Genomic DNA, 10,070 nt, shown 5'->3' with positions numbered 1-10,070 from the left:
ACTTTAAAGATGCCCATTTATTATTGTTGTTGCTATTATCAATATTATTTTTCATTATTATTAATTCTAGTTTTATTTATTTTAGTTAACTAATTTCTAATCCAAGAAATTTTAAGATTCGACTACGTATATCAAATTCCACAGTGAATAATATCTTACGTTTTCTCTCATATAATATACAATTAAAAGAAAAAAAAATGATAGTACTCTATACTTTTGATCAAAAGATATTTTATGGATCTTCCTGGATCTTTTTATGGATCTTTCATCTATCAACTCGTTTGATAAATACGGTAAGTCACCATTTATACCTTTTTTAAGTGGCTTATGGGAAACGATATATAAATGTATAGAAAAACAATTTTGATTATTACATATTTAATATTAATATTCAAAAGTAATAATTTTAATGATTTTTTAAAAATAGCATTAATATACAAGGCAGTCACAAACTCTTATCCTGATTTAAAAACAATTGCTGAACAAAATATAATCCGGCATATGATCATTTCGATATATTATAAAGATGTTTATAAAATTTTTTATAAAAGCACTTGAGCCTGTAAATTTTCTTGTGAGCGCCTTTGGTAACTAAAAGAATATTACAGTGGTTTTGCAATTATCGCCAAGTTTTGCCCAACGTTCCGGCTGTCATAATAGCCCTAGAATCAGTGATCCTGATTTTGAAAATATGAATATTTTTAATTGGCATTGCAAACACTCTGTCATTTATGCAGCTTCAAATTGACATTGAACAACAATAATGGCTAGTTTGAATTCTTGGAGCCAAAGAACACATTCATTTTTTTCCTTCTTTGATACCATGTTGATAAAAGTAGAATTTAAATTTACTGTTTCTCCATCAGTTGCGGTATCTGTTGAATTAAAAAAAAAGTATAAGAGCATGACTATTTCATATAAAAATTTCAATTGGTTCTTTCGTAATAATCTTTAGTCAGCAGGTAAATACTTTATAACTAGCTTGTATCACTACATCGCGCTGAAAGTAATAGTTAAATTTTAAAATTACTTTTTCATGAAAATTAGAATAATCATACTTTTATTTCATGTTATTCCTTTGTCTTAAGTGCAAAAAAGAAGTGGGAACTCAGAAACTGAAATTAAATAATGACATGCTTATCTGACAGATCAGTCTGGTGAAATGACCCTCTCATTCAACCCGTTAGTCATCCAATGTTCTACTTTTTCTGCCTGTTTTATTTGGAAATGGCATTAATAGAAACGGAGCACTAGAAAGATGCAGAAAATTCACAAATTCTTAAAAGAATCATTAGCAAAACGAAGTATAATTGAAAATTTGTGTCGTATAACCGAGGACTTGATCCTTAAAATGGTTATAAACGAATGGGGACTTTGTGTATTCCTGACCACCCCACCACTATTGAACGAAGGATGAATGGAGACTAATGAAAACGACAAATAAATGGTGGTTTACTGTAATTTAAAAATAATTGCAAATGAAATAACTGGAACTCGAATAGCACAACATCAGTAATAGAGATTCTACTTTTAGGGTTTGTAAATCTTTGAAATCTACTTCTATTTACCACCCATTACTTAAAACTTCGGATAGTTAATTTTAGGCATTTCGAATACAACCAAAAAAATTCATCTTGGCAAGCTGGAAAGCAAAGGTAGATATCTTTATATCTAAGTTACTATCCGACAGCATAAACTGTTGATGTTAGAAACAGTTAAAATTAAGGCTTGAAAATCACTTTTCAGCCCCTAACTTCTAAGATATTACAGTCATCGAAAAACTTTAAATACAAAAGTTGTTCGTCTTAATGAGGCGCTAACATGGCTAATTAGATTTATTTTTCTATCTTCAACATTAAAGTTATTGCGAAATGAAAATTCACCCCCCCCCTCACCATTTACACCCCTTTGAGCTAGATGGGCCATTTACAAATTCGTCCGAGATTTTTAAATTTCTAACTACCTATTCCAAGCCTGTTAAAATCCAAACAAAATTACTCTAGTTTTCCAGTTCCCAAAATAACAAGGACGAAGTGTTATATGCATATAATATAACTTTCGAACGAAGGGTGGTTTTTGATTCTAGGAATCATGATCAGTAAAGAAATCGAAGAAATATTCCCGAAGTCTTGCTTTGAGAACCATTGCAATAGGTAGTTTTCCTATAGGATTCCACCTAAAAGAAGAAGATCGTAGCGAAATATGCTGGATATAGAGTATTTGAGAGGCCAAAAAGTAAACGATGATTAAAAAACACCATGCGGTTAGGATTTCGCACCCTTGGCCAAAAAATTCACTAACCTTCTGCTAACCTCACACGACGAGGTGTCAAATTGATGTATGGCGCGCTACTGCATGTCATCAATATCTCCAGGAGTAGCGTCTTTTAATTTATTATCTCGCCATGCGCTTTGTCATTAAGAAGGGGAAGAAAAACAACCCGGCGATTTTTTTTCTTCGGCTTTTTGCAGAATTTGTCGCCGTTGGCGAGAAGAAAAAATATCGCAGCCAAATAATAATTACATCATTGTATTCCATGATCATCAAAGTGGAATGTTGTTCGCTATGCCCCGAGGTCCATGCTATGGTGATATGCATTGCTTAAAAAAAAAAAAAAATTCAACTACGATTTTAAAAACAACAGAAACTTAAACATGGTTAAAGTTTTTAATGTAATAGTTAATTAAACGTCCAAAAAAGACAATAACAATTTTTAAAGTATATTTTATAACTTGATTAAAATGAAAAAAAAAAAAACTTATTGAAATGTAATTAGTTTTATTGAAAAGATAATCTTTTGGATTTTGAAATAGTCTGAATGTATATATTGCCACATTATATTTCGAAATCGGAGAAAATATTAAAATTTTTATTAATCTTTACTTAAATATCTCATTAAAATTAAAAAAAACTTTTCTTAATAATTAACTCCTATTTAAGATGTCATTATATACCAAATTTGGCAACTGTTGATCAAAGGATCTGTCTTATAGAAAGGTTTAAAGAATTTTGCCTTCTCGTATTAAATGTATACACAGATAAATATTGTTAATCTTCGACAAATGTGAATTCGAAATTTTGGAAAATTCTGCGTATAATAGTTACAAAATATTAAACTTTGGTCAACATTTATAATTTTTACTGAATCTATCTTGCTATCCTTCGTATTGTTGTTGTTTAATTGTTATTGTTAATTCCTGTTATTGTTGTTTAATTCCTGGCATGCGTTTAACAGTATTCGAAAAACAAATTTTTGTTTCGAACACGTTTTTCCCAATCGATTGAAATAGAAATTTGACACAAAACTACACTTGCAATCCCAAAATCCCGTACCAAATTTGATATATTTAAGTCATTGAGTTATATTTGAGTTATAGTGTTTAAATATTTCTAAAATAACAGACCAACAGACGGCCAATACCTGTTAGTTTTGGCTCAATATTTGATAGGTGTCTAGAATTTAGATTTTAATTCTGTGCATTAAATTTTATCTCTCTAGATCTTTTCGTTTTGCAGTTATTGTTTTAAATTATATTCGAACAGCTGGACAGACCACGACCTCCGTAATACAAGGCCTCACAACTAGTTTGTGACGTCACACAATTAGGATGATTGCCTGCCGTGAGCAGAATCCTGCTTTCTTCCTTGATGTGCAGGTATATTTTAAATTCACTTAAAAATAACTTACTATTCCTAATATTAAGACATGAATCTTGCATAAAATTCAAGATTTATTTTTTCCCGTGTGAATAAAAGAAACGGCATGATAGAAAATCTTAAAAGTCCTCTATAGCGTATTGACCATTTAATAACATTCAAACTTTCGAAGATGTGAATTTATTAGATATATACATTGAGGTATTGTTAGTTTTCTTGTTTTAATAGTTTTTTTATTTTATTAAAAGCTGTTAAAAATCGTTTTATTTTTTCCTTGAAAATATTTTTTAAAGCTTGAAATTAAATTAATCAATCATTAAGACTTTTAAAAGCTTTTGATGATTTTTTTTATTGTAGTGACAGGTAATACATGTATTTTATAAACTAACATATAATTGTTTACTTCTCAAATTACTTATGAACTTTCAAATAAAACATTAATGTATTTAATATCAGATTTAAATTTTACACCAACTAATTCTGTTGATAAAAAAGAATTACTTTCACACCTTGTTTTTTCACATTAATTGTTTTCATTTAATATATTAGTAATTCATACAATTTAATAAACTAGCTTTTATTACATCTGATTTCACATTTCAATGCACTTATACTTAATCTGAAGTAACAGTAAAGGATAACACAAATAAAAAATCACACACCATTTGATTCATAACATTTTATTTTCAGAGACAATAACAAAATACATTTTGTTTCTTAACTTTATTATAAATTTCACACAGACAAATGAAAATAATTATAATATTAAATAAAGTTAAAATACAAATTTATAAATAAAAGTTAATAACAATATTAAAAGAAACAATTGTGATAAAAGTCAATTAACAGCACCAGGTACAAGCCTAGAAAAAAAAAAGTGGAATTCATTAGGTAAAAAAAAATTAGTAATTTTATAATGCATAAACTGAAAGCTAACGCATATTGGACAGTATTAAATAAAATCATACTATTAAATAATAAAATTTAAAATCAACAGAAACATTTATTCATCCAAAATAAATAGTTCAATATTGTGTTGGAATATCTAAAATAATTATTTATTATTACTACCATTCAAGTAATACAATATTCTACATGAATTAATCAATTGATTTTACAAGGTATGAAAAATTGATTTAAAAACAGTTAACTTTTCATTACTTTTTTTTAAAAGTTTAAGATATTTTGTAAAAGTTGCATTCATTTATAATTAAAGATTGTGTATAACTAATGATATTTAAAAATAATAAATATTAATTGTTTTATATATAATCTGATGATTTATAGATAAACAAAAACTACATTTTCTAAACCTATATGAGCATACAATTCATATTGTTTTACAACTATATCTAACTTTTTTACATAATATTTTAGAACAAAATATAAATTTAATTTGCTACAATCTATAGTCATGATATATATAATAAAAAATTAAGTTTTATTATTCATTAGATGATTTTAAACTTTTTTTATAAGAGTATAATAACAGTAAATCACTTAAGTACTTTGTAAGATTTTGGTGATAATTATTACATATTTCTAAAAAAAACTTACCTTTTATACTCCATTGGTACTTGAATAAGTTCTCCTGTACTGGTATTAAACGCTTCTCTAACAGTTAAAAACTGATTTTCTGGAAAATGTTTAGCACAGACCTACATATATGAAACAAATATTAGGCTTAAGTCAAATTTTAAAAAATATATATATGAAGTATAATTAAAAAGATACAGAAACAAAACATTTTAAATATTAAGAACAAATTAAAAAAAAGACTATGAGAAGTAACAATAAAACAAAGAAATTTTTTATTTAGCTCAAGCAAAACAATACCAAAGTAATTGGAAGCATAAGCAACTAAATGTAGAGAAAAAAAAAATGACAGAAATGGAAGTTATACATAATTTTAAATGTTTCACAGTTCAAGAGAATTAATTAACTAAAAATTGTACAAAAAAGAATCAAACTTACCTTACTATATTTAGTTGGCACGAAATTGTCCCGCTTTATTGCAGAGATCCATGCTCTTCTAGTGTTTTCATCTCTTGGAAACGAAAATACTGAAATATTGGGGCTATTTTTCGTGTAATTACTTTTACAATTAGGAACACAGCACGCACTAGGCATCTTTATTACAATAAATTAAAATTAATATGAAAAAAAGATCAGAAAACTTTTAAATAAAACCAGTAACACATTACCCGCACTTCGCTACGCCAACATCTACCGTGACTAACCGCACTCTTTTACACCAGCTGCCTTTAGAATTTTCCTGAAAATTCATCCTAACTCGTGACGTCACGGGCTGAACGCGTTGGGAGTTGTGAGGCCTTGTATTACGAAGGTCGTGGACAGACAGACTTCCTCTAAACGGATTTTACTCGAACTATGATAGAAATTTACAAATTTCGTACAAAAACTGTATATCAAATTTTCACCGTCTACCTCAAATCGCTTTGGAGTTATCTTTGTCACAGACAGACGGACATTTTCCAAAAATGTGTTTCAGGAAGGTTTAAAACGTGTAGATTCATCAAAATCTCGAGTTCGAATTCGTTGACGATTATAATAATTCTTCTATACTACGTATTCGAAAAAAGTGAAAACCTCATTTTTGAAATTATGTTTTCCTGTCTGTGGACACAACAATTTAAAAACTGTTTTTAATCTAGAAGTGTGAAATTTGGTATGCATTCTTTACTCCAAATTTGCCGATTTCTATCAAATTTCGAATGAAATTTATCAACAGGAAATTGTCTGCTAGGTATCTGAGTACAAGTGAACTCAATAACAATAAAAAGTAAAGAGTTATTCATTTAACTTTTGACACATATCTTCATCATATAACTTGTAGATCAAATTTTGAACTGTGTCAAAAGGGTGACCACTTTTTGATTTACACTTTGTTATACACTGTTAGGAAATTTCGGCATTAAGGCATTCCGAATTCTTTTGTCTCCCGTACTTTATTTTAAAATGATGCAATGCATTTTGAACCTGCTATTGTATGTCATTAGTATGAGTAAATCGACTTGACATTAAACATATAACTATTGAATCGGTATCATATCTGACATTTATTTAACCCGGGAACCGTAGCTAATATGCAAATATAAGAATTAAGACATGATATAAATACGTGTCATTATGTTTGTAAAATGGTTCGGTGCTGGTATCTGGTCCCGTAATGATCGTCTATGTATTTATAAGTTTGTCCCTTATCATATCTGTAAATAGTTCATCACGTGTTTAATTTTATTTCTTCTTAATAAATTGTGTTTAAATTAAACCTTTCCCTTTGTTGGACCCAATTTTTGGAGACTTTTTATTTGTCATTATTTCCACTGCAGTACTCTAATATCAAACGGCTGAATCCCCAGCCATCATATAAGATATCACTTTAACATACACGCTAAAGCGTAATTCTAAAACGCATTGACTTAAATAAATGAAACTTGGTATGCGATCTTGTTACTAAAATCAAAGTCATGTGCTGAATTTTGATTTCATTTGATTTATAGAAATTATTCAAAATGTATGATAAGCTTTCTTTACTATATTACGAAAGACTAAAACCTCATGGGCGAAACTCAGAAAATACAAATCTGATTACTTGATGCCTTCACGATTTTGCCAAATGTTCGCAGTTTTATGCGAGGGTGGGTGGGGGTAACTTTTATTAAAGAGTATGTGATAAACTTTTGGATAGACCACTCCCTCTATTTCAACATGTACAACACAAAATACAATTTACCTGATAGAGTACCTGCCTGTAAGCATTAAAATGTTGGCGCATTCATTCAAAATTTTAAAACTAGATATAACAGCAGAGGAAAAGATGCTATGCGTTGGCGTTATTTATTTAACGTTAGTGGCGTCGGTGATCAATCATTCTAGCTATTTTCACTCACTGTAAGAATGAGTTCAAATTTTTTCTCTTTGCAAGACCAGTTCGTATTTAAAATGAATACAATTATGATAGATTTATACTTAACATTGTCATTTGTTTTGGAACTTTTAACATAACTTTTTTAATCATATACATTCTATAGCTTGTTTTTATGTAAACGTTTTACTGGGCTCAATCGTTCAATCTAGAGCTGCCAAATTTGGCACGTATTTACTTTTTGGGCAGTAGGTGCTTATTAAGAAAGTATTTTCCAAAATTTTAATTAGATTTTTAATTAGTTGTATACTAATGGAGGTTTTAATGTTTTAAAAATATAAAAGACATCTTCAATCCAATTTTAAAAAAAGACAATAAATATATAAAAAATTTAAATGAAATCTACGATCGCAAATTTCAAGTTATCATGTGAGGACATTATTATTTTTAAGTCATTAATTGTCTTAATTAATTTAAGTCATTAAACAGTTTAAACCGGTTTGAAACAATCATGAGATTTCTCTCTCTCTCTCTCTCTTTATATATATATATATATATATATAGAGAGAGAGAGAGAGAGATATGTAATGATATTTTTTTTAACTTTCATTTTCAATTTTTCTAGCCTAGCAAACAAACTTTTGGAGCAAATAAACTTTTAAATAACAGCTATGATGTCATAGTTCTACGTCAACCTTTTAAAAACGCATCTGCTGTCACAGAAGCATACATAATAATAATAATGCAATACTGGTGAAAGCAGGTAAAAAAAATATATATTTAAAGATAATGATGAAAATGCCCATTTATGCTTCATTCATTGCCTACGCGATTTCGAGCTTCACAACTCCCTAACCAAAACACCATGATGTTCTCACATGATAATAAAAAAAGAAGCTTTGCATCAATTTAAAATAAATCTTCGATAAATAAAATGATAAATCCGAGAAAAAAAAATACGAATTTGAATCCATCATTAAAATGGTTCGGCGCATTTTATTTACATTCGATGAGAACATCGAACAGTACGTTAGCTGTGTTGCATTAAGCGGATAAAAATAAATTGTAATCTTTAAGCATATTGGATTTATTTCTTAACATTTTAGGGGGTTTTATTAATAGATAACATAAAAAGTTATGAAATAATATAAGAGAGAACTAAATCGTGATGATACTGCTGAAGAACATAAAATAAATTTAATAAATAAAAGAAAAAAATAAACCTAATCTTTGTTCTTTGGCATTAAAAAAATAATAACGCGATTAAATATTTTTACACCAAAATTTAGGAATGGCAAAATATTTGGATGATATTAACACTTTAAATATAATTAATTAAGTTTTTATATGCTTCAATGCATTTACTTAATCATTAGATTATTTATAAACATTAAATAATAATGATGCACAAACTTGGATTACAGGCAGTCTATAATTATATTGGATAAATAAAAATAAATCACACATAAGTAATAAAAGAAAAATTAACCAAAATTAAGGCATTATTATATTCCACAAAGCATTAAAAAACTAAATTAATCAATTTATTAAAAAAATGGATCTAAATCCGCCACAAGGTTTATATATTCCAAAAATGTCGAAATCATAATTGTTTTACTAGACTTTCTTTCGAGACGCATACAGAAATTCAAATCTAATTTTATGAACTTAATTGAAATACTTTAGAAACATTCAATTGAACGAACTCTGCTGAGACGTATAGAATTTGAAATGACGATTTTAATATTTATTTGCTGAGTTTCTATCCATAACATCTAACTTGCCATAATGAGTTCCAAAAGAGCAAATGCTATTAAACGATTCAGCAAATCCCAACCTAACGCAACGATTTTTCAGCTCAGGTTGAGAATCATGTCTGCGAATAATAAAGACGAATGTGTGCGTGGACCAGATCATCGCTATAGACCAGACCGTCCAGTCTAAAACTATCAAACTTGAACAAATATACACTTTGGAGGATGCAAATGTGCACCTTTAAACGATTCTTCTTGAAATTTTAGTTAGAATTTTAATTAATTAAAAACATATAGATCATTTTGGTCTTTCAGTGATAACTTCCAAAAATATTACGGCTCAAATTTTTGCGATATCTTAATCTAAAAATAGTTTTTTCAATAATGCCAATTTTTTGCCAGCTAATTTTTTTTCTTTCTTTTTATTAACTTTCAAGATACATTTTAAGCGTACTTTACAACATTATATTTCATTTTTGAAATGAAGTTCATATCCTTTTCATTGCTGCCATTAATATTCCATTTTGCCTTTTTATTTTTTTTCCCTTTGCTAATAATATGAAGATTAGTTTTATTTTATTCAGGTTGCGTAATTTCCACTATTAGGTATGTGCTGAACAAAATCTTTGAAATTTTGTTGTACTTGCAATTAAGCTTTAACTGCAAAATCAAGCAAGAGGGATTTTTTTTAAAAATTGCATCCATTTTTAAATACCATTGTTCTTTCTCGAGATATAATTGGATGTTTAAAGGTATAGACTGAAAATGAG

At 28.2% G+C, this 10,070-nt stretch overlaps 1 protein-coding gene across 1 annotated transcript; it reads right to left on the bottom strand.

Annotated features, from left to right (window-relative positions):
* Positions 1-4,495: 4,495 nt before the first annotated feature.
* LOC129983987 (THAP domain-containing protein 2-like) lies at positions 4,496-5,956 on the bottom strand. Its single transcript, XM_056093724.1, has 3 exons — positions 5,632-5,956; positions 5,215-5,315; positions 4,496-4,520 (listed from the first exon to the last, which is right to left on the bottom strand). Exons 1-3 carry the CDS (start codon positions 5,785-5,787, stop codon positions 4,496-4,498), a joined length of 282 nt encoding a protein of 93 aa, XP_055949699.1. The 5' UTR covers positions 5,788-5,956.
* Positions 5,957-10,070: the final 4,114 nt, after the last annotated feature.

Source organism: Argiope bruennichi, chromosome 9, assembly GCF_947563725.1.
Source record: "Argiope bruennichi chromosome 9, qqArgBrue1.1, whole genome shotgun sequence".
Taxonomy (NCBI): Eukaryota; Metazoa; Arthropoda; class Arachnida; order Araneae; family Araneidae; genus Argiope; species Argiope bruennichi.
The sequence above is the reverse complement of the archived record's forward strand: the minus strand, read 5'-3'. Positions and strand labels throughout refer to the sequence as shown.

What these genes read in the sequence shown, in the direction of transcription:
- LOC129983987 (XM_056093724.1), bottom strand. Translation starts at nt 5,787, where the DNA reads ATGCCTAGTGCGTGCTGTGTTCCTAATTGTAAAAGTAATTACACGAAA. An exon ending in TGCCAACTAAATATAGTAAG is followed by an intron (nt 5,316 to 5,631) that starts GTAAGTTTGATT and finishes TCATATATGTAG; the next exon opens with GTCTGTGCTAAACATTTTCC. An exon ending in GTACCAATGGAGTATAAAAG is followed by an intron (nt 4,521 to 5,214) that starts GTAAGTTTTTTT and finishes TTTTTTTTCTAG; the next exon opens with GCTTGTACCTGGTGCTGTTA.